Here is a 25,846-nt window from a genome sequence, read left to right on the forward strand (position 1 = left end):
CATGACAGCAAACCATGTCGTTGGTTTGATTCAATTGAGGTTAACCACTTATTTGTGAATATTTGGTTGTAGCTACGTGGAACACCCTGTATAAACACGACACAGGTGCCACCCCTAAAAGCAATGACCAGTGAGCATGACGTATAGTCAACTTGGATGTTAAGGTCAGACAATAGAAACCTCGGTGCCTGTGGAAAATAGCATAAAATGGCTCATGGGGATGCTCATGAAAAAAACAGAGTACGTACTTGGTATTATGTTTCTTGAATCCCCTTCCAAACATCTTTGAGATGTCTTATTGTTATTTCTATTATTATTCTATTATTATTATGTAATCTTAATTTTGCAATTGTATCAAGTAGCAAGGAGAATTTTTGTTACTGTATGCTCTAGGCACGCCCAGATTATTTTACCTTTGTCCTCAACATCGCCTTGACATAAGAGTAAACTCAAATGGAATGTAGATAGTAGGAATAAGGCAGATAAAAATTAAGAATAAAGCAGAGAACTTATTTTAGCGCACATTACAAAATACATATTGAAGTGAACAAACGGGCAAAAAATTATGCCGAGGCCTGAATAATGCATGGTATGCAAGTGGGGGACAGCAAAAAGAGCGCTTGTGCTAACAATCAAATTATGATTTAAAAGAACTCCTTCAATAATTTGGCAGGAAGAACAAAAATACCGTAGGCCTAGATATCTTCTCTTACGTAAGTGATTGTTCTATTGCACCTAGCATTGGCACCGGAGGTGCGACGGTTCTTAGAATCTCATTTCCACATAAGTCAATCTCATCATATGGAAGTCAAACTTACAGTTGCATCCATGATATCTTTCAAATTGCTGTTGCGTGAAAGCCGCGAGACGCAAAGCAACTCCATTTTTGTGTTCTTCAGACATCGTAACGAAGCACCACGCAAGAGAAACTTCGATAATGACAATATAGCGACATAAGAATTTGTGCCAAAGACACTGCACACATTAGAGTACGCAGAACAGTACAGTGGTTACGAGGAAGTGTCATGGCACCGACACAAGTAAAAAGAAAGAAAATATCGAGAAAACAAAGGTCGGCTGCGCGTAGGCATTTGCGCTCTTGTTTTTGTCGAGATCACGTGAGCACCGCCAAGTTATTCTGCTCAACCAATAGGGAGGTGCAGACCTTATCGTTTGCCCTGAATGTAGGCCTGTGGCGGAAAGATAAAAGAATGTCACTGTTGTTTATTCAAGTGGATTAGTGGCAGCATTATCAGGTTGAGAAGCGGAGTTCAGCCACCGTTTATTGTTTCGCAAAGTGGTGCTGCTATAGCAGTATCTTGTATCTTAAGATACACGATACATTATTGAATGTATCGGAAATACAGATAGTCGTCTTGCTAAACGTATCGCGATACAGATACAAGATACCCAAAGAGTATCTAAGATAGTATCTAAAATACATGTATCTTCGATACAGCCCAGCACTGTTGACAGCCAGCAGTTGACCAGCAGGCGGCGTGGTGGGAGACCTACCTTGCACTTTAGACACCTCAGGCACAGACCTTCCACAACATCAAAGGTTGGTACGGCACAATGTCATTTTTAAAGCACGAAGCAGGTTGTTAAGGCAACAACAGCAGGCAACTCAAAAGTGCCGAGCCATTGTAACTGGAAGTGGACGGTGTTTTAACAGGCCTCAGGCCTGGGCGACCACCCGACCTTGACCGCTGGATTAGTGGACCTCACCACCGCTCGTTACTGGACTTCATACACGAAGCAAATTTATATGTGTATTTCTGAATAAATATTATGCCTAAGGGCAGACTTTCGAAAAAAAAAAAAAAAAAAGAAACGAGAAAAAAGAAATAACGTGATGCTGGTAGTGATGTAGTGTCCATGTGACATTTAGAGAAGAGTATGGTATGGCGAGGAGGAGAGACCAGCTGAGGTAAGAGTAGTGAGGGAAATCGAGAAAAACAAACAGCGGCCATGTTGCCAACCATCAAATGCCTGTAAATCTGATATTATATAGGATCGCTTTGAAAAATTCTTGCCCCTTCATGATCAATGTAGAATTGTATACAAGTGCTGCTTATAACAAATTTTCGACCTTGGTGTGGTTTAGGGGCCCTTTAACAAAAAAGTGGGTTGTTGCTAATCTGCAAAGCTTACCAAGATGGTGTACAGCTCTTCTAGAAGACCCAGGATGAGTGCTTCATCCTCATGAATTGGCCAACTGCGTTGCTGGTCATCATTTTTGCAGTTCCATAGCCTCCGAAAAATCAGCTGGAGCCGGTCCCCATCCTGGCTGGCCACCAAGGGTTTCTCACACTCCTGTGAGAGTATGGCAGTAGCATCAATAAGTCAAAACTAATAACTAAGTCACATTGTACACAAAAATTCCTTCTTTATATCAAATATTTGTTTATAAGCATAGATGAAGACATTAGTGAGAAAAAAAAATGCAATCAGGGGCCTATTCTCAGATGATCACTTTAGGTGACAGTGTCGCTTTGCATGACAGAGTCTGACGTGTTCAATAACTGAATTAACTACTTGCTAGTGATGTCGTTGTACTGGCCTTTGGTGTTTTCAAACGTCTGACAACACACGAGCGAATGCACTGTACGAGCGCAGAGTGGCCTGAGTGTGGCATATTTGAGCGTACCAGCTTTTATGCCACAGCTAGGCTTGGCTCTGGATACTTGAGATATAAAAAGTGTTTAAAAAGCCTTCAATGCTTCTTGCTTTATTGTGTAAGGTGCAGTATAATTTTTAAAGAACACATGCTTGCGTGAAATGTATTTTCTAGAGCTGTGCGAATAGCAAAATTTTGGATGTGAAGCAAATTCGAATATTGAAGTGTGAGTGCGAATCGAATCAAACATTTTTCGAATATTTCTCGAATACAGTCGAGTCCACTTATAACAATACTGAGGGGCCATGAAAATATCGTTGTTATAACTGATTATTGTTATAAGTGGGTTATGCCGAAAATAACAAAGAAAACGTGACAAACAAGAGCATTTAATGAGGGGAACATGATAAACAAGAGCACTTAATGAGGGGGAAGTTGCTTACACTTTTCACTTTTTAGCAGGTAGAAAACCGTAAGCAGTCAGCTTTGACTGCTTACTGGCCATCTTATTGACATCTTTTTGCAAAGCATCCAAGTGCTGCGCGTGGCTGAGCAGAAGGTTTTTAGCAAACACAAAATCGCGCATGGAGTCGATCATTTGCAACGCTTCCTGATGCGACACAATCTGCATGGGTTCCGGTTCCTCCTCGTCGTCACTGCTGTCGTCTTCCGCGCTGGTGACCGCAGCGACGATCGCCTCATCGGTGAGGTCCTCATTTGTTGCTACTGCATCGTCGGCGTGCAAAAACTCCTGAAGTCCCGACGCGTCTCCATTACCAATGTTCACCGACGACCAAAGTTCGGTCATTTCTGCGTCGGCAGGAGCGTCGCGGCCTTCCACTTCTGCCTCACTGAAATCCCCAGCAAAGCCCACCTTACAGAAGCAATTCGCGATGGTGGAGAAGCAGACTTCTGCCCATGCCGCAAAAATGAACTGCACAGCCACCAGGAGCGAAACCTTGAAGTCCGGTGCAGGTCGGCGTTCACGTATAGAGATGTCCAGGTTCAGCGCCAGCCTGCTCAAAACACGACGTTGATACAGCGCCTTGAAGCAAGCAATCACTCCTGCGTCCATGGGTTGCAAGCCCACAGTGGTGTTGGGAGGGAGGAAAAAAAATCTCCACGTTCGACAGCTTCTGGGCGGTATGATGGGCGGTGCAGTTGTCGAGCACCAGCACCACTTTCCTGCCTTTGCTCTGCATCCTCTCGTCGAACTTGACCAGCCACTCACAGAAAAGTTCACGCATCATCCACGCTTTCTTGTTGTGGCGGTAGCGAACAGGTATCCTCGCGGCATCACGAAAACAGCGAGGATTCCTCGACTTGCCTATCACAAAGGTGGGACATTTGTCGCTGCCGTCCATGTTAGCACAGAAAAAAACTGTCACTCGCACTTTGCCCTGTTTGCCGCCCTTACAGGCATCGCGTTTGAGCGTGTGCATCTTTGAGAATAGCATCTGAAAAAACAGCCCAGTTTCGTCACCATTGTACAGGTCTCGGTCCGCGTAGGCTTCACGGATGCAGGGCAGTGCTTCCTCCAACCACTTCTTTCCAACATTTACATCCAGCGAGCCTGCCTCTCAGACGACTGCCTTGTACACAATGCCATGCCTCTCCTTAAAACGCTGAAGCCAGCCACCCCCAGGCTGGAAATCAGTGTTGCGAAGGAAATACGCGAACCTCTTCGCCTTCTCTGCCAAAATGGGACCACTGACTGGGAAATTGATAGCGCGAGCGCTAAGGAACCACTTGTACAGTGCATCTTTCACGTCTTTGTAGGCCCCGTGCCTAACCCTTTTCCGGCCGTCAACCATTGCGTGGCTAGCACCGCTAGCACTGGCATGGCTGTCACTTTCGGCTTGCTTGAGTGCATTGCGAATGATGCAGGATACTGTCGGCTGCGGCAGGCCGTACTTGCGCACCAAGCTGCTCACTTTCTCGCCGGCGTTGTGCTCTCTCACAATGCTACGCTTAACTTCCAACAGTATTGCCATTCGCTCCTCTTCACTGGGGTGTCGCTTTCTGGAGGATGGTCTGCCATCGTTGTGCGCGCAACGATGTCCGCGCGTGCGGGGACAGGAGGATCGAGGCGACAGTGACCACAGAACAGGAACAGTGACAACAGGCAAGGAAAACGACGCTGGTAAGCACAAGACTCGGAACACGTGCAAACAGCGGAGCTGGAGACGTGGCCAAATTAGCGAAGAATAGGGGAGGTCGGCACAGTGCACACAGCGCTGCTGCTGCGGCGGCTTAGGCGCCCCGGTGCTTTTTCTACAGGCGGCACACCTTCAGAAAGGACTGCCCCACTGGCCGTAGAGGCGCCCATCCGGTCCTCCTCCCCCTCCTCCGCGTCACCGCGGCAGGTGAAAGCAGCGGTGGCATGTAAGCCGCTTTGGCGCGCACTCGCCGCGTGCGAGGCCAAGTGCGCTATCGCCTGGCCGCAGCGCGTATACTCTCATGCCCTTTTGCGTAATAGGCGGGGTTGGGGTGGCATTGTCACAGCGTTTTTTCATTTTTGTTTCATTCAGGGTTGGTTTTAGTGCCCACATTTAATTGTTATAACCGATATTGCATCATGACAGCATTGTTATAAGCGGTTTATTTTGCCATAGAATACAATGAAAAGCTGACGGTGCCGCGGCTGTCCATTGTTATATCCGATATATCGTTAAAACTGGTATTGTTATAAGTGGACTCGACTGTATTTCTAGAATATTTTTCGAATACTTCGAAGCGAAATTGCAGAAAAAAATGTTAGAGAGGATTTCTAAGCATATTCTTATGAGATAGCAACATGAAAGTTTCTTTTCGCTAGGTTGATGAACCCATACTCACAAAACAACAATAACTGAAAACATAACAAGGTAAGCTCACAGAAAGCTTGAGCAAAAAAATACTGCACACTTTTGCCACGGAAGAATACTAGATGTTATTGCCTCAGTCACTGAAATGCTAGACTTTACCACCAGTCAATGGTCAAAAGGTGTGTTTGTTTTTTACACACATGTCAAGAGCACCGTACGTAAAGCTGACATTTCATAAAGCACCGTATGGCACCATAAATTTTCCGGTTTTACTCACCAGCCAATCAGCGCGCAATGAAGTGAGTCTCCAAAAGTGATTGTCTCAGAATACAGCCCCAGATATATGCAAAAGAAACACACGCAAAGTGCCCCCGACAGAGAAGGCAGCTTAAAAACAACAACAACAACAACAAAAAACACAGCAGCCGTGGATTTCGATGATCGTTTGACATCTCGCAGCGCTGATACAAAGCATCGGAACAATAATGAGCATGCTTTTTACTGTCGCTAATCTCAACCATACGATCAGTGCTTTCAAGTCCAAGTGGGATAAGCATGTTGGCTTGCAAACTGTTGTCCCACAAAGCCAGGCTACCGTCTAAAACGTGCACTGCACTGACCAGTGATGCCAAATCTAGCCATTTATCCCAAGATATAGGGCTTCTGGAACCAACAGAGAAACCTGGTGTATTTGTGGCAATACGTAGGTATTTTTAAAAGTTGCTAGGGAGTGGTTTTAAAAGACATATCCATAACCTTTGAGTCATATTTTGTAATTATCCGTTTCAATTGCTACTATTATGCCCTTTATCGTTAACTGGAATGCTACGTTACCGTTAGGTTCAGTCTGTAAGTGCATGAAAAATATTTGTGTATAGGCTATCCAAAGAAACAAGAATGGATATTCTAAGCCCATTTGAACAAAAGTTATGGTAAGTTGAAATTTTGTGAGTGAAATGCTTGTATGACATTTGCTAAAAATCAAATCACAGCACTTCTAAATTATATTTTAGAACTGTAGCATGCTCCCACGTTGATGATCACATGAAAAAAAAGGCAAGCACAAAGCACCCTCACGGAAAGTGAAATTTATTCTGCTGGCAGTTCCTTTCCTTGAGTGATCCAGTTTTGACGTCTTCAAAATCACTTCTGGATACGCCTTGATCGCATGCTGCTCCAAGGGCTGTCGCCTTGACGAGCTCGGTCTACAGGGAGCTGTTCGAGAACGTCGGTAAACTTCTCACCGAGGTCCCGATACTTTCCCATTTTCAGCCCGTAGAAATTTTTCCTTGTCGATGCGCAGCTAATGACCTCCTTCCTTAGATTACATTGCTCACGGGCACGGATTTCAGGTACGCAAATTAGACGCAAAGCAGCTGTCCTTAGCGTGCAAAATACTAACTTTCCTTTGATATGAGCTTCCATAATGAGAGAGGTCCATCACCATTTTACATTTTGACATTTCGCTGGGAACAAATTTGACGCAGGCAGACCGTAGTGGAGCACGAAACAAGCAAGTGCGGAGTAACTGTAAAATGCATTCTGTCACCATTTTATGATGGCAATATCACTACATCTGCTACTGGCAGTTGGCTGTTGCTAATGCCGTGGTTTCATACTTGATCGACTCATTTTGTGAAACGTGCTTTCCGAATGATGTCTTGGCGCCACAAAATCAGCCTGCGATGTAAAATTTGGTAGTATCGCCCTAGAAACTGTGAAACATCAAGTTATCCAGGTTCGTGCCAATGCTGCACATTACGTCACCCATGTCACTACACAACAGCTATCAGCACAGTTTCGGTTCCACGTGGTGGACAGCGCACTGCCGCCAGGTATACGGGTTATCGTGCGAAAAGAAAACTGCTTTGTTTAAGGCCATGTTTTGCACTACATTTTAATGCGAAAACATTAATTGGCCAGGTTTGCAAAAGCGCACATGACCTCTCTCAGGGAACCAACGCTGGCACCTACAACTTCCGCTGAAAGCAATCACAGCTGGGAAATAGGAGAAGGAAATCCGTGTAGCAGATGAAGAACTCTTGACTCAAAGAGAGCGCGCCCTTGTCAGTCACATCAGTTCGCTTTCAGCTTCTGTGGAGGCAGTGTTGCAGAAGTCTGCAGCACTGCCTGCACAGATATTGCAGCACGTAGTTGCAGTACGTCCGATGCCGACGTTTTAGGCTTAGGGTCGACATCGTCAGAAGACTCGTCGACGTTGTGATTTATAGTACCTCGACAAGGAATTATGTGAGGACATGTAAAATGTTGTTGACACCACGTTGGTTTCACCAAATCATGTGAATAAACACAATTCGGCTCTCACATGATCTCTTTATAACACAACCAATTTGCAGCACCCTTCCATAACACTCATCTAGAGAAAGGAAATGCTTTCATGTTCCCACATCATATGATATGCTCAGGGATCCCCTGCAACTTTTTCTGTTATTTTGCGTGGAAGTATTTGAAAAATATTTGATTCGATTCACACTCGAACTTTAATATTCGAATTCGCTTCGGACTCAAAATTTTGCTATTCGCACAGCTCTAGCTATTAGCAGTCTAAGATGCAGTACTCCATATGCGAATTTGCAAAGCTGTGCTAACAGCCTGACATGGCTCCACTCATGGGCTGGCTGCTACACGGAGCACGCGAGATGCTTTCACTAGCTCCTGCACCGCGGTGCCACCAGCTCATTGCACGTTTCCTATACGATAACAGATGGAAAATTTTTCACTTGGTTTAGATCACCTTGTTAGATCAAGTAGCAATACGAGAAGCTATAGAAAAAAGCAGTGAGACCTCAGCCTTGAGTACACTTTCCAGAAGAGCTTCCCAAGGGCACGATGAGCCTGGCAAGGATGTGGAAAGGCAGCGAAGCACAGCCAATACAGCAACTCGTGAAAGGCTATGGCTCAGCTGTGTCTGGCTTCGAACCTGCAGAGACAAACACCACAAGGGTTACTCTGCCATCAACAGTGACTGGAAATTGACAGCCTTCTACGAATAATGGCAACTGACGTGTGTCTACGATGTAGTAGCAGTACAAAAAGCAGACATGTATACATTGCAGAAAAAAAAAATAACCAATTAAAATTACAACTACTTCCTTGAAAAATGTAACCGATTACAATTACCAGTTACTGCACCAAGAAGTCAATTGACAAATTTCGTATTAAATAACAGATTACTTTGACGTTGCTTTCCTCCAAACTTATATGTCACATTGTACAAATAGTAATGAGAACTAACAGACAATAACGCCAAGGAAAGTACAGGGGGTGTTATCTGTAGTATTTAGAATGTAAATGTGAAGAAAGTAAAGTGGACGAAAAGATGACTTGCCGCCGGCAGGGACCGAACCTGCGACCTTCGAATAACGCGTCCGATGCTCTACCACTGAGCTACGGCGGCGGTCATCCTCCCGTCCACTTTCTGGGGTATATATGTTGATTAAACCTAGGAGTGTTAGTCAGCGCCACTCGCCGCCATGGCTGCGATTGGCGCTGACTAACACTCCTAGGTTTAATCAACATATATACCCCAGAAAGTGGACGGGAGGATGACCGCCACCGTAGCTCAGTGGTAGAGCATCGGACGCGTTATTCGAAGGTCGCAGGTTCGGTCCCTGCCGGCGGCAAGTCATCTTTTCGTCCACTTTACTTTCTTCACATTTACATTCTAAATACTACAGATAACACCCCCTGTACTTTCCTTGGCGTTATTGTCTGTTAGTTCTCATTAATATTGTGTCTAACAAAGATAAACGAGCCCTTGAAAAATCATAGCTTTCCTTCATTGTACAAATAGCATACAGTAAATGAAATGTGTTGGCCTGGCTATATCACTGCGTCCTTCTCAGCCATTCCCATGTGCATTATGTTAACTGAAAATTGCCTTTCAATATTTTTATCGGCAGTCTTCCGTCCTTTAATTTGGGAAACGGCGACAGTGACATTGAAAACCCACTTGACGCTGAAGGAAGGGCAATGCTGTAATATATAAACATCTTGCACACAAGACTGCGGTTAACCCTTTGTCAGATGCAAAAAATCTGCTGATGGTTTCTGCTTTCCCTTTTCCAAAGTGAGTTGCACCACGTGTAGCAATCTGCTAAAAATTATTTCTTGCAAAGAGATGTTATCGGAAAAAGAAGTGGGACAACGCCTGTCCCACCAATCACTTGAGGCCACAAGCCAATGTGGGACACACATTGTCCCTCTGCACACCTTGAGCTTCACCTTTTTAGTCTCTCAGTTGATTATGGCTGCTTGTGAACGGGTTCAAAGCATGCAATGCAAAGTGGCACTTGCTAAACTCTACAAACAAGCTTTGAGCATTCTTGCTGCACCATCATCGATCACCAGTGGCACCTTTTGTGTGTAGGGCTGATGCATGGGTAGTGTCCTGCTTTTGTGCAACATGCTTGTGCAATAATACTCATGAAACACACTGTCACCTTGTTTCAATCTTTTAGTGTTCTATAGAAGCATAAAATGTGAATTAGAATAGCAAAATCGAAGTGAAACGTCTTTGGAAATGTATGCACATAAACAAACGTGAAAGGGGCTCGCTAGGCCTTACCTTCAACCACTCGGTTTAGTATATTTGCAGGTAGCTGAAAACAATGGCTCAATCTCACTTCAGACCTGTCTACAGCGACCCGTTTGCCCTACGTGAAAGCGGCCTCAGCTAAACGGAATCTTATACACCACACACGTATGGCAATCAGTAAACCTGTGCGTTAAAGCTGGCATTCAAAAATGAGTGCCAGCTTTAACGCACAGGTTACGCGTCTTTTAGGCGTAGGTTATCCTTGCGTGGCAGTGGCCACTGTCGCTGAATGCTTAAAGAAATCCATTTTGTTAAGTACGAGCATGGTTGCAGAAAGCAATAAGAAAAAGCGTGTCGTCGGTATTCCTTATATTCATTGCGTATCTCATAGGCTGAAGAAAGTAGGAGGTAGATACAGCATTAATGTTGTTTTTACGGCTGCCAATAAGCTAGGTAAGATATGTTCCGCAGTACAGAGAAAGAATGAGCGGGTGATAGACAAGAAGCGGACTGATATTTTGTTTTGTGAAACATTTAAGGAAGAAAACAATTTATGACGGTCCACATTGACAGCTATCTTCCCATTTGTTCACCAGCACTTTCCTCACTGAAGTTCCCCATTGGCATCCATGGGGAAATTCAAAAATTATTTTGCTCCCTAAGACAAAAAATATAATGATGAAACTTGCCATATACGAAGAACTATTTATTTTCTTTAGATTGAGGTATAAATCTGATTTTTAATTAGAGCACCACATGGCGTAAATTGCACCTGAATTGTTGCATTGTGCCCATTTGTCTCCTGACAAAGGGGCACAACTGCTGACAGCACTAGCACTGTTGTCACCAGTTGCCCTTTAGACTCGCTATGGGACAGACACGCGTCATTCACTCAGAGGAAGAAGAGCGGCAATTGAAGGAGCGCCAAAGCACACAGAAGCGCGAATGGGTGCGTAATCGACGTGAAGCCGCTGTCGCATAACCTGCAGCTGCATCCACTGCTGGTGCTTCAAGTTCCACCCCATCTCGTAGCTGAGCCTCACTCAAGGAAGAAGAGCAGCTCACCCTCCTGGAGTGCCAACGCGAGCAGAAGTGTCGGTGTGACCAGCACTGGCGAGTGAATACCATCGACGTGGATCGGGCCACTGACCCACCATAGTTACAGTTTCACTGGCTTCCATCTTCACAGTTGTGGAAGGGCTCTGCATTTTTGTTTTGACCTTTTCCTTCCATTTTATGGATCATCATACAAGTCTCCTGTTTTATACACAGTGGATGGAATATTTAGCTAAGCTTGGAAAATATGGCACTGGCTGCTTTGGCTCATGCAGCTAACATCACAGAAGATGGCTGCAAAAAGTAACAAAAGGTACACCCTACAGAAAAAAAGTGAACAACAGCTACTTTTTTGCTGTACTTGAGGTAGCATGCCAAAATTACTGATTCACATTTAACCCTTACTCAATGTTGATGCTTCATCAAATTATCATTTGCTCCAAAATTAAAGGGACACTAAAGAGCAAAACGATTTTTCTCATATTAGTAAAGTACCCTTTCACGATACCAAAAACACCCCGCTTGTGTCGAGAAGACGCTTAGTAAGCGAGAAAACACGCAAAAACAAAATGTGGGTGGTGACGCCACCTTGAAGTTTCCGCACCATTCGCCGTGACGTCACATGTTTTGACGGCGCCTACTAGGAACTACGTAGCTCCTAATCGGTAAAAATGAAGTACATTGTTCTCTGAGGGGGCCATAGACTTAAAATACCAAGTTTGGGGTAATTTTGTTGAGCCAATGGCACCAAAATACGATAAATACACTTTGAAATCCGTGACGTCACACGGGGAGATTTCGCCGTGAAATTTAAAAATGAAAATTTGAACTTAATTTTCTCCTCTATTTGGCAAAATTAACGACATTAGAGTTCTCAGAGCACAATTTATCGATCTAAACCGATTCATTGTTTCTCTTTAGTGTCCCTTTAAGCTTTGTGAGTGTGTTTTTTTAAGTGAATGATGGCACTAGTCATGGATGACAGATCTAATGGGTAAGATGAATAATTCCATTAATTTATATCAACAAACAGAAACCAACTGACTTGTTCAATCAACTCTGCAGCCAGGGTTGGCAGGTGAGGATCCTCTACAGCAGCAGTCAAGGAGGCAGATCGCTTGCTTGGCTGGGAACGGGGGCTTGGTTCCAAAGAACAGAGGTCGGCCCCAGCAAGATTTTCAGAGATCCAGTCTGAATTGATTCGCGAGTATTCTTCCTGTAGAAAGTCACTAGGCGACTGGTGGCCCAAAGCAGTCTCTCGTGGAGTGTCCCGCAGTGGCCCTATTAGCAGAAGAATGCCACCTACTATTTTAGTGCACCTACACACTTTATTTAAGAACACAAAAACTGAGAGAAACCATGGTATGATTATGAGGCCTGGAGTCCAGATTAATTTAGACTACCTGGGGTTCTTTAACATGCACCTAGACCTAAGTACACAGGTGTTCTTAAATTTCAACCTATAGAAATGTGGCTGTTATGACTGGGTATAGAACCCATGTCCTTGAGCACAACACCATACCCACAAGGCTAACATGGTGCATCTGCGTTTTATACATGATCGAACTTCTAAATACTATTGAGAGAAAAACGTTATTACAATCTTAATCTATTTATAGGACCCATCATGATCTACAATTCTCAGTCACGCACAAAAAAAAAAAATGTCACAGTTTCACCGTAAGGGCGAAGCAATGAATATGATATCAACAAATTGGAATGTCACACAAAAAACAGCAATCAGCTCGAAACTTGCAGTGCACCGCACAAGTGCAAAGGACGCATGAAAAGAGCGCACATAAGATGAGCGTTAATTAACAACGGTCACAGCTCGACACTGGCAGTGTGCTGCTCAAACACAAGGAAGGACGCTCGAAAAGAACGCACAGGTATACACAGGTCAAGCGCAAACAAACGACTGTCACAGTTGTTACTTCTTCGTGTTCGAGCAGTGCGTTACAACCCAATGCTCTCAGATATTTTTTTTCTTGTAAAGTGCAGTGCGTGGGGTAACCCCTCCGTGTCTCCAGCCACGCTGTGGCGTTCGATGCATTGTTTACCTGGTGTTCCACTACTCTAGTTCACCATAGTTCGACACTTCTAGTGGGTACAGAAATGGGCCACTTTTTAATGCGCGTCTCAAGGACGTTTTTCAAACTGAAGCAAAATCTAGGAGCGCTGATTTAAAGCGTGCCCTTCGGGCAATCTCGTGGGTGTTACTGCACACGCTGAAGCACCTCTGAGCTTTGTGTACCGCCAGCGGTAAATGGTGCGTATAAATAGCTTGCCATCAGTATTGCAAAGAATGGATGGCACGTGGCCAAATTGTCTAATGCGGTGTGTTGCGGAGTGAGAGGTCGCAGGTTCGAATCCTGGTGGTGCACTTAGAAAACTTCTTCCAATTTATTTATTTTTTTTGTGGCTTTTATTTATATATACATGCTTATATATACCCGGGATATGACGGCGACGGCAAAAACCCGCCGAGAGTGTCCCTATAATTGCTATCGCAATAAAATAACTTATCCAAGTAAGTACATTCCTGGTAATATTTTCAATGATATGCTGACGTTCAATAGCAAAGGGACATACACTGCCATCTACTGCTGTATAGAGCATGCAGGCTTCACTATACGGAGCAATGCCTTGCGGTAATTGTTGAGGCTGAGATATTTTGCATAAGGGCATGCATGGCCAAACAAACGTCCGCTGAGACCAGCGAGTATTGTTTTAAGCTAGTGGTAAGTTTGATAAGTGCTTTTGTTTCACTGGGCACGTGCAAGGTCTCAGGACACTGTCTCATTGTGCCACAGGTCAATGGAAACAAGCATGCGGGTTGATAATGTGTTTGATCTGTCACGCCACTTGGTATGAAAAAAGTACACGAGTGTTTTCGTGATTTCAGATAATATCAATGGCAAAGTGATTACACACCATGCGTAGCAGATAAAATAAGTGTACAAATGCCTAGCACCTCTTTGAATTACGGTGGTAAAAAATGGCATCTTGAACACTCAGCAAGTGTGTACCATTTACTAAGAATCATGCATGCATTATCAGCCCATACTCGTCAACCTCTGGCATGGCGGTGGAGTGAGGCAAGTGCCATAGGGTCTAATGCATGCTGGGTGAAATGAAAAGACACTTGACGCTGCAGCACTATAACAGCTGTTCTGCATGTCTATTAGGCTGTATATGCCGATAAACACAGTCTCAGACCCAGCAGCCACAGTTAGGCGTTGCCTCGGAGAGCAGAGCGGGCTGCTCATGTGCTCTGCACCGCAGTGGATGGCACTGTACTCCAGTAAGACTCAGACTGATGGGTGAGTTGGACAGCGAGCACAATGCACTGTCAATGCACACTGTGGGAACAAAAGGCTCGAAGCAAGAAAACATTTATTTGCGGGGTAACTAAGCTGATGGTTGGTTGGCTGGTTCCTCAGCACCTTGGCACAACCCACTTTGGTCATTCAATTAAAAAAACATGTCGCAGCCATGACGTCCGAGCTTCTCTGTCTCTTCATCTTTTTTTGTGGACCGAAGCACACTGTCCACTATCACGCTATCGCATGTCCGACGCCTACTACAACACAAAATTAAATTATGGGTTTTCCAATGAAAAGCTCCCCAGTGGACTCTTCTCAACCCCATGTAATCATTTTGATTAGACGGGGTAATTACACATAATCATTTCGATTACATGGGGTGCACCTGAAGTTGAAGACACAATTTTTCCTATACCTCAAACCCATCAGAATATAGCTGCCACTCTGGCACAGCCACCATTATGGTGTCCTGCTGTGCACCGTAACCACAAAGTAACCACAAAGTAACCACAACTGATACATTACTATATAATTGTTCTGCCTTGGTATGACTCAATGCTTCCGATATGCAGTGGCAGCAAGACTTACTAAACACCTCGTAATTATGCCTCAATTGGTTAGCTTTAGAGAAGTGAAAGTTTTAGGTTTAGCATGTGTCACTGATATATCCAGAAGCAAAAGTTGTCCATTTGCAAGGTGCACTAAGTTACAAGAAAAGGCCACTAAGATTCCTTTCCTGGGTTCTCTTTAATTATAAGGACACTTTTAGCTTTGGGTCACCTTCAGTGGATGACATTTCTTCTTTCATAAAATTTCCTTCATGAACCTTAAGGATTTCCATAGAACTCATTTGTTCTATTCAGAGATGTAAAGGTTGCATTACTATGCTAAAAAAATACAACATCTGCATCGAGACAAAACGCATTAACAAGGAAAAGACTTTTGCACTTACTGTTAAGTCAATTATGGAATATTAAAAATTCGGTACATAACGTTGCTGGAGTACATAGCTTTTGAAGTAGTAAATTCTAAGAACAAGTTGCATAACTCTTGTTACCTTGAGAAAACGGTAATCTTTTTATAGGTCTCACAAAAAACATTTTTGTCACTAGAAATAATATCCTAGCACACATTGCAGCACAGCAACACCTGAACGGCACAGCAGTGTGCACCACTGCCACCATAGGCGAGAGTCGCTCCTATGGTGGCAGTGAACATTGCTCCTCACTAGCATTTTAAAAGAGAAGGAAAACCGGAAATTCTGTAAGTTGCCTAAAAAATGTTGGTCCGTAGGTATGACCTGCGAAAACATGCGCATAACTCCTTCTGTTATGGAATACTTTGAGAAACAATAAACTTGAACTTGAAAGACCTTCAGAAATGTACTTTCGGAAAAAAAAAAAGAGCACCCTGACTGAAGACCATAGCTCACCAGTGAACAGCTGACATCTTTTTGGGGTAATTATAGCCACTTCACTCAAAATTACTTTTACGCCTCTGGCGACAGAAAAGTGAATGTGCGCATGTACCTATCACGTGACCTTTTACTGGTGTACGCTATTGTCTCTATATTAGCGTTGAAATACAGCACACTTTTTATTATAATCTTTTCTAACGTGAACCGTGCGGATATGCATTCGTTTGCACTGAGCAGAACAGTGGTGCCGCCTTCGCTTGATGTATAGATGAGCGGCAGCATGAACGTTGTTAGCTGAGGGCCTGGCGGCACCTGCCAACGTGTTGGAAAAGTACAAAGAGTGCCTCGCAGCCTCCGAGATTACCTCGGGCGACGCGTTGCCGGAACTAATTGCGGAGTACACGAGCACCTAGCTCGCGAGCCAGTAAAGAGATCTCACGTGACGACGAGCATTTGGGAAACTTATTCTACCTCCTTTTTATGTTCCAAAACGGTTGAAAATGTCAACATGAAGGTGATTAACCACAGTTTCACCCACACCTGTGAAATCAAAACCTTGAGCATAATGCGAGGAGGGCTATTAGCATTGCTATCGCTTCACAGCGTTGCTGGAGGAAGTGTACATACAGTTCATGGGCTTTTCAGATCGAAAAATACTGCTAATAAAATAACCACGCACTTTTGGGATTAACCGCTGCAGTTACAAACACTACGAAGGGTGAGCTTTCTATTGTGCCGTAAAAAGCTGGGTCAAGAAAAAGCGGTTGTCGGTCCCTTTCAGCATGATTATCATTCTTAAACTTAAATGTTAAACCTCTTTCTTACAAGTCCTACATGCTGCAGATTTTTCTAAGCACAACCATTTAATAGAGATTTTTGTTTTCTGCCATTTGCTCTCAACTTACATATTTCAACAGTGAATATAATCGGTATTTACAAAATAGAAGTCAAGCAAAAGAAATCGCACAGCAAAGCTTCTCATGTGGCAAATGCGTAATTGTGCAGTGAATGGCACAAAATGCATTAAAGATGCAGACCAGAATGCATGTCAAATGCTAATGCTCGAATGACTGACAACCTGCGCTTCTGGTAGAACAGGTGATTAGTGCATCAAGCTGCTACTTAGTTTAAGTCCTTAGCCACATACTAAGGTCACTTCTTGGTTAGATAATTCATTATTGGAACAGATGAAAAAACACCACAAAAACTGCTAAGCTGTGTTTGTTTGGAACCAGAATAATATCTTCAGTTACCACTGGCAGGCAACAAAGGTAGCAATGGCTCATGACACACCCCCTTGTAATTTGATCGACACGTGCACAAGACAACTTAGACAAACAACAAGGTCATATAGAAGGGAAGTGGAAAGTGCAGCACAGCAGCAGTGTGCAATGCTCTTGGACGAGGGCAGAGTCAGACAAAAGGAACACATGCAGCTGATATGAAGTTCAGGCATAGCAATGACTAACCTTCACATGTACTTCGCAAACTCTCTTTGAGATGATGCAGTCGTCTGAAAAAGACAAAATGCCTGTAATACAGATGTGGCTTTTTTTTCATTACCATAAAAGCATGAGTTGTAGCTGTATCTGTTGCACAACTGTGCACCCTGTAAGTTGAACGGTCGTTACTTCTATAAGCTGTCAAAGAACTTGCTTACTTTCAAAGTTACAACACTCCACACTCAATAGTACTTGCCTTTTCCACAATAATTTCATGACGTAGCAATTAAGAACTGTGCAGCGATGTGCCGAGTAGGAAGTTGTAAATTTAATTTGTGAGGAGAATTTACTGAATTAGCACGACAAGGTGCTCGCAGCCCTAATGAGATCACTATGAATCAAAACAATTATGCAGGATAATGAAACACTCAAGTGTATGTACATGTGTCACCTTAGCGCATAAAATAAGTAGCACTCAAGAAGTGAAAAGTGAGAAGATGAAACTTACAAAAGAGCGTTACTGTACCTAAGGGCTTTCCTCTGCAAGCTCATGAAACTAGTATTTCCTTCATCCAGGCTCGCTGTGCTGTTTTGGAGTGCTTCGAGTGCTTTCTCCACAAGCTCCAGGAACTCCTCTCGATCGCTCTGCGGAGTGTGCAGCGCGAAAATTACAATCCAAGCAGCAGTCAACTACCCGCTGTAAATGAGATTGGCTCTCTCATACATGACAAGTTTGAAACTATTAATTACGGAATACTACCATCGTGCTAACTATAGCACATATTAAGGCCAAACAAAACAGTGTGCAATCTTTAGAAGAACATCAACAAAAAAAAAAGAAAAGGGAAGAAAAGAAAACGCGTCTCTTACAGAGGCAGCCAAATATCATGGGAATAAAAAAAAAAAAGCAGTTACCTCTTCCCGGAGGATGTAGGTGACCGGAACAAATCCAGCTATTCCTTTCTCGCTCACAGCATAGTACCAATTTGGATCCTTGCATAGTTGCTCAATAACAATGAACTTTTCGTCTTGTTTAAAGCTCAACAGCCTCTTGTCTTTGCTGTCGAAGTCGTACAAAGATTTCGCTTGATAGGCAGACGCCATTGCATCTGATGCGATGACAGGGTTGAGCACTGTGCCGGCGGAGGTCCGCCCACTTTAGACAAGCTTTGTACTAGGCGTCACTCAAAGTTCATACTAGCACCGATTTATTCTTAAGTTAAGTTCATTACTACTCTAAAAACATACCTGGACATAAAATAGTGAAGTATATTATTTATATAGACGTCAGACTCTGGAGTTTCCAAGATGTGTGGCGCCCACCTGTCGGAGAAGTATTGAGTAGTGCATAGACCGACTCTCTCGCACAGTTTGTTATGGGACCAGGTGCAACTAGCGATTGCGAAACAACGATTGAGCTTAATATCGCGTGTGTTTGCGCATTTAGCACTCAGAACGAGAGCTGTGAATTGCTCTCCACTAGTCGGACGCGCCACCGAGCCTTCGTGAAGTGCTTGCTGGATCACTCGCCTGAACGACGGCGAAAACAGCAGCAGACGAGAGCCCTCCGCACGCTACGAAGAAACTCCGCAAAAGACGCACTGTTGCGTTGTGAATTGCCACGGACGTAAAAGAATGAATAACAACGTTCAGTTTTACCGATTTCCATAGTTGTCGCACGAAGAAGAAAGGCGAGAGCGCTGGATACGGGCCGTTGCGAGCGTGTTGGGTAAGCGAAGTACCCGCGTTCTTCACAGCCGGTGGCATGAATGTGTGGCTCTGCTGTTGTTTTGCGTAGCCCTGATGCAAAACCGTGATAACCTTGACTATGAAGCTCAGCAGAGGCTCTGACCGCGGCGCTTGCCGTGTAACACGAAGTGAGCAGCTAGAGGCAGACTGGAGACGCGTGATACGCACACCGCGACGAGTTGGTCGTCACAACACAGCATCGCGGACGTACAGTACGTACGTTTTGAAGGCTCAGAGTTTTGGTTCTAACTAGCTAACACCACGTGCGTCATACAAGTAAATCGCAGAATGTTGGTCGTGACCCCCTTCAGGTTTGTTTCGCCCGTGTCCTCCGCGGTTGCTGTAGCTATCTCGGAGGCCACGGTTTTGCCTTTGGTTGTACCCCGCGAAAGTGGACACGCACGTATCCCCATTTGCAGTACATACAAACGGAAGACGACCATCAAGAGACCATTTGAGGATGCGTAATAAAACACTCCAATGCACAGGAAGTGAGAGATGAATTAAGGGAGAATGCAACTGAAAAGGCGAAAATCGCCGGAGCCATTCGCCCCTGATGAACCGAGTTTTGCACCACTGATCGTAAGATGCATAGCTAAGTAAATTGATCGTGTACGTAGTACTTTATCGCTGTGGCATACGTATATATACCCGATTTTAAAGCATTTAGGCTCTAGAGAACGGATGTCGGAGGGCTTGCCTCAAACTCGGTGTCGTGTGATGCTCGCTTGTACTTGCGAGTTGCAGCGCGCGGGAATAACTAAAACTTATTTTGCATTGTACTCGCAGTTCGCTTTGATCAGCTTCCTTTGTTTCTGAAGCGTAGATTGGCGGAAGAAGCTTTCCAGGTCCTTGATTTTCAGGAAACCGCGCCTCGACACCAACGAAAGAGGAGGGTTATATTGCGGCCTATGCACATTCGCTTGCGGGCGGCTCTCTTTGCACTACCCAGTTAGTGCCAGGGCTACGATGAGGGCGCTGGTGGCGGTGTTTTTCGCAGCGCCGCCTGGGCAGAGTCTGACGTCTATATTTGAATATTAAAGTAGCGCTCTCGACTCATTCGATACTCATGTTGCCGCCCCGCTGCGCAGTGCTCGGCTGCGATGGCTGCGATCACAAAAAGGAGAAGCGGCCGCAGAACGAAGTCAACAAAATATGGGAAATAAATTTAGAGAAAAAATCCATTGTACAGAAATTAGTCGAGGCACAAATTAAAGGTGAAAGTGCTAGGTATTAAGTAAATCATGTTTTTTCCTTCCTCCATGGAGTGGTAAAAGTATGACGGAGGGGGCAACCGAGGAAGAGCTACTTGAGAATTTCAACTGGATAAAGGCCGAAGGAAAACTTCCAATTTCCAAAACGCACTTCCCGGGGTTTAGATAGCGTTCCCGTTAGCCTCATTAAAGGGGTGGTGCCATGAAATTTCGAGGCTATGACGTACAAGCCTCTTGTGGGTTTCCTCTGTATGCATACTCCACACGAAGGGTCGGGCACAGCAAACGTTTAGAATATATTTTAATTCATTTTCAAAGTGTACCTAAATGCCCATTCTCCCGACCGAGACCCATCGCTAGCGCGCCAACACTGACGTAGCTCTGTAGGATGGGCAACGAATGTTGTAGTGACGTCACACCAGATCTACTGTAGTGATGTGAGTGACCGCCGGACCTCCGCCACCTCCGCAACGTACGTACCGGCTGTAGTGAACTAGAATATATTCTAGTTCACTATAGTACCGGCAAAACATCGGTTGCTACATCACTCGCCGAGTTTCGATCGCTTCCTGGCTAAGTGTGTCACGGCCTTGATCCTACACTTCTACTACAGTGCTTCTACGTCACTGCCCAACCTCGGCGTCCAGAAACCGAAAGTTGTCCACATCAAAAGGCGATATTAAATTATTTAGCGAGAATACATCAATCTTGGTGCATGCCTCATGCTTCCTGGAGCTATAGGAAACGCTTGCAGCAAAGAACGCGCAAGCCACAAATTTGGTGGCACCACCCCTTTAACGAACTATGACATAACACTAAAGAAGCACTACTGAAAGCCGTAGAAAAATGGTTACAGGACAGGCTAATACCGGATTGTTGGCGAAAAAGTAGAATGAACTTAATCTATAAAGGCAAGGGAGAAAAGGATAAGGGGTGTTATTCTGGACACTGTCAAATTCCGCCATACTGTCAAATTTCGTAATGGCGGCATTTAAAGCCAATCAGCAGGGGCGTAGCCAGAAATTTTTTCGGGGGGGGGGGGGTTCAACCATACATTCTGGATGTTCGTGCGTGCGTTTGTATGTGTGCGTGTATATATACACAAGCAAAATTGAAAAATTTAGGGGGGGGGGTCGAACCCCCCCCCCCCCTTGGCTACGCCCCTGCCAATCAGAGAGGCCGTAGCAGCTCTATGGGCCAATCAGAACTGACCCATGGCGGAATCTGACTGACTTTGACAATGTCCAGAATAGCACAGATCAGTGGCGATGCAGGCAGTAAAAATAAAAACAGAAACGTGGGCAAAACATAGCGATACTTCAGAATAGATTTCGAATCGACAGGCGGTTATATGATAACCTGTTTGTTCTTACTCAGTGTATATAAATATCTAAAATAAAAAATAGGCCCTTGTACGTGGCTTTTCTAGATATAACTGGGGCGTACGATAGCGTTAATCAAGAAATTTTGCGGGATATATTGAAAGGAATGGGCACAGGCGACGACTGTATGCAGCTTTTGAGGGAGATATACCGAGAAAATACAGTTTACATAGAATGGGAAGGAATATATAGCAAGGAGAACGTTGATATTAGCAAGGGGCTGAGACCGGGATGTCCCCCGCTGTTATTCATGCTGTACATGGTGAGTATGGAAAAAGCACTAGAAGGTAGCAACATATTCTTTTTAATCTGTCACAAACAGGGCGGCGTGATGATTGAGCAGAAGGTTCCAGGTTTTACTTTATGCGGACGATATATTGTCTTATTTGCGGACAGTCGAGATGATATCCAAAGCAACATTTTATCCTTGGCAAAATGTCGGCCTGACGTCGCTGGCCAACTGCACTGTCGTTGGCCCAACCTTGGCAACCAATGTAGGGCCGGTCTCGGGGATTGACATTGGCCTCATGTGGGCCTGCGTCGGCACCCAATGTAAGCCCGTCCCCTGTGGCCGACGAGGCCGAGTGCATGCCGCTCGCGGGTTGACCAAGGCCCGACCTTACATAAGCGTCGGTTTACCGACGGCCGTAGGTCGGTTGCGGACGTTTTTCGCAAGTATTGCTCTGCTTTTTTTTTTGTGCGAGTTCTAACAAAACGCATCAATTATTTTTCTGACATGCTGGTGCGTGCCGTATTTAATGTCAACGGGCAGTTTATAGAGGCGTTTAACTCTATCTGAATTACGGGCACAGTGCACGTGTAAGACGGAATTAAACGCCTCTAACGGTCTGCACTAGTTAACGTGTTACTACGTAACACGCAATAAAAGAAAGACATGAATATAAGTTTTCTCTCTTCAGATGTTTATTTTGCAATCGTATGGATGCACTAATTTTACATGCAACATTGTTCGCACGGAGCGTTTGCATCAGCCCTTGTGCAACGCAACCGTACAGTCCATGTGATCACGGCATGATAACGCTGACATACATAAATATAAAGGCGGACGGCATTCCTGTTGGACCGGCTCCCTTCTTTCGACCAGTTCTCGTGCTCTTGGCCCTGAACACGTGCGCAGATGCGACGTTTTGCCGTCGATATGGTCGATATGTGAGACTTGGGGTGCTATGCAGGATGGCCCGAGTTTGGCGAAACTCGGTATCTTTCCGAGCTCTGGCGACACCCCCTTTTGAACAAGCTAATAGTACGATAAGGTGAAATCCATCCATCAGCGCGCGCTCCGTTCCATTGGTTACGATGGAACGCGGCATCACGTCAAGGGCGGTCATAAGGTTGGGTGGTGTCGTAAAACTAGAGGCACCTTCGTTCATTTGTTTGTCGTTCCACTGAGTGCAGACGTGCACCCATGCAGGAAAAGTGCCAGAAAGCTCTACTAACTATATTTTTTGTGTGCGCGGGCCGTTTGAATTCATTTTCAAGCGTTTAATGTCTGGATCAAGTATCCTTTAGAATAATCAGCACTGTGGCCTCCGAGATTAGTTCCGACCAAGCGCCTTACAACACCGCGGCTAGAGCTAATCGCCGAGGCCACGTGTATAATCACCATGGTCAGCCAGTACATTCTAGCGCGTTGCTCGGCCGGCGCGGCCCTCGTCGTTCTCTTCTTCATCGTCTGCTCGCTCCCAGAGCACGTGCGCCCGGCTGATTAGCTAATTGGCTGGGCGGTATAGGCTTCCCAAGCAACGCTTAGCGGCGCTGCTGCTCTTGACAGGCAGCGCCATCTCTGGCAGAAAAAGAGAAACTGGGGCGTGATCAGCGAGCGCTTTCCCTTCTCGCCACCGCGTTGCCGCTCGCTTCCGTGCATGTGCAGAGCTCTCGCGGTGCACTTGCGGCGTCTCACAATGTACCGCGTGCAGTGCGGCTTCAAAAGGATCTTCAAGCTTGAGTGGCACTTCCGCAAAGCGAACTTGATAAAATGAGGAAAGCTCGTCAATCACGTTAACGGTGAAGAGCAGACGATCGACGACAACCACGCCCGACTCAAAGCGAAATGCATTTCCCAAGTCGCGATTACACCGTGTAGGACGTATACCTCGAGGTAAGTCTCATTCTGTCACGTTAAAGATGAATAATGGTCCACATGCACTCCGAAATGAAGCCGTACACGCTGTCGATGTTCTGCGGCGTGGACTACGAATCATATGATTGTTGTTTTGATATGGCATGCTTACAGTAGCAGCCGTGTACTTTCGTGAACAAACCTTTGCGGCGTGCGAAAAAAAGATTATACGGCCATGGCACTGCTTCCTGAGAAGGTTAGAGTCAAGTCCTCCGTGCCGCTGGAGAATCAACCGCCGATTAAGACGCGAGGCAACTAGCTGAGCTTCAACCACTGTGAAGCAAGATGAACTAATAATAATAATAATATCTGGGGTTTTACGTCCCAAAACCACTATATGATTATGAGAGACGCCGTAGTGGAGGGCTCCGGAAATTTCGACCATCTGGTGTTCTTTAACGTGCACCTAAATCTAAGTACACGGGCCTCTACCTTTCGCCTCCATCGAAAAAGCAAGATGAACTGCTCGCCTCGTTTTCTCGGCTCTCGCGTCATGCTTGCAGTCTCTTTTTATGATACCGACTTGACAGGCGTATAAAACCTGTTGCGTGAACGCGGCTAGAAAATCGCACAAAGTCAGAAGGTGATTAATTCAAGGTTGCAATTGCAAAGCATGTATGAAGTGCCAGTTATATTTAGCGGCTTAAATATATATCACCCCAATAAAGTGACAAAAACAAAGCAAACCTGCAGAACGATGTCAAAGCTTGCTGAAAATGCACAGACGTCCGTTCCGGCGTGATAAAGCAGGCTTCCCGAAGCGTGAAATGCAGGCGCCGAACTTCTGACAATGTGCGGAGTTCAGTTGAATTCAACCAACCGCGCAACGCTAACGGTATAACGCGAATGTGAACGTTCAACAACGACGGGTAGGTCTCACGAGCGCGGGGAATCAAAACACAAAGTTGCTTCACCTACAACCGTAACTGGACTTTAACAATGCGAGAAGACAGCGAGTAATCATTACTGTAGTCGCTGCGTGCATGCGCCCCGTTACTTACCGATTCAGGTAGTCGGAACGAACGAAAGCGATGAACTCAGACAGCCAAAATAGAAGGCGAGACAGCGCTGTCAGCTATCCACGCTTGCCGCCTTTATTTCTCGTGCGACACGCCCGGGAACCGATACAGTTTAACACGTGAATCGTGTGCCTTGTCTGCACTGTTGTGGCTGGCCACTAAACCGCAATACTTCGGACCACGCTTGCGCTTCCGCGGGGTCGCTTCTGCCATCGTGGAAATGCGCAGCTTCGCACAGCAAGCCTCTCGGTTCAACGTGCCGAGCTGACGGCCCCACAGTTACCCGCACCGAGAGAAGAACGCGAGCGCACGTGCGCTACCGCTACCGTGAAAGGGGCTGAGTTGGCTGAGTCGGCCGCGCGACGGTTCAGTGTTGTCCGACAGAGCCGCAGCGCGGCTGGCGCGGCGCTGTCGTCGCGCCGCAAACTTGAGCTTGGGTTCCCTATACCTAGCTAAGTCAGGACGTGCTATGACGAAGCTGATTAGGCCAAATCTTGCTAAGGTCGCGCTAACTAAGCCACGTCTTACTAAGACCATGCTAATGAAGTCGTGTAAAGCTAAGAGCAAGGTAATTGAGATCATGATAAATAATATGATGCTAATTAGGAGCGTGCAATTAAAACCAAGATAATCAAGACCTTACTCGCCGAGATCGTGTTAATTAGGCTCGTGCTAATTACGATTATGCTAATTACATCTGTACTATTGAGGACCTTGCAAATTAAACATTTGTAATAAATACCATGGTAATTAATACATTAATTATAGTTGTTAATTACCCGGAAGCTAATTATGAGCGCGCTAATCAGGATCGTGCTCATTATGATTACGCTAATTACCTCTGTACTATACAGGACCTTGCGAATTAAACCTGAGTAATTAATGGCCGGTTTGCCGATTGCCGAATAATGGCCTATTGTGCCGGTTTGCGCGTCGTGTTAAAGCCCCTGAAACTTCGTTCGTGTCGTGTATCGCGTAGTTGTCATAGTGTCCCGTTGTGTGCGTTTTCTGTCGTCGCATACCACTCGACTTCATGTGACAGCCCTTTTTTTCTTTCAAGCTGAAAACTTCAGTGCAAACCAGGACGGACGGCAAAGAAGTGATGAGACAAGCCCT

At 45.2% G+C, this 25,846-nt stretch overlaps 1 protein-coding gene across 2 annotated transcripts in view; it reads right to left on the bottom strand.

Moving 5' to 3' along the window:
- The window catches only part of LOC119402614 (NCK-interacting protein with SH3 domain), a 60,235-nt gene extending 41,903 nt beyond the window's left edge, over positions 1-18,332 (bottom strand). Inside the window, exons 1-6 of one of the 2 annotated variants that reach the window (XM_037669748.2) lie at positions 18,142-18,332; positions 17,753-17,871; positions 17,254-17,297; positions 12,087-12,322; positions 8,234-8,368; positions 2,155-2,316 (exon numbers count right to left, since the gene is read on the bottom strand). In XM_037669748.2, coding sequence (XP_037525676.1) covers positions 2,155-2,316; positions 8,234-8,368; positions 12,087-12,322; positions 17,254-17,297; positions 17,753-17,871; positions 18,142-18,330 — 885 coding nt within the window. In that variant the 5' untranslated portion in view covers positions 18,331-18,332. Of the gene's footprint in view, positions 1-2,154; positions 2,317-8,233; positions 8,369-12,086; positions 12,323-17,253; positions 17,298-17,734; positions 17,872-18,141 lie in introns of both variants that reach the window. The other variant, XM_037669744.2, reaches the window with a different exon arrangement.
- Positions 18,333-25,846: the final 7,514 nt, after the last annotated feature.

This window comes from Rhipicephalus sanguineus, chromosome 1, assembly GCF_013339695.2.
Source record: "Rhipicephalus sanguineus isolate Rsan-2018 chromosome 1, BIME_Rsan_1.4, whole genome shotgun sequence".
In the NCBI taxonomy this organism is placed as follows: domain Eukaryota; kingdom Metazoa; phylum Arthropoda; class Arachnida; order Ixodida; family Ixodidae; genus Rhipicephalus; species Rhipicephalus sanguineus.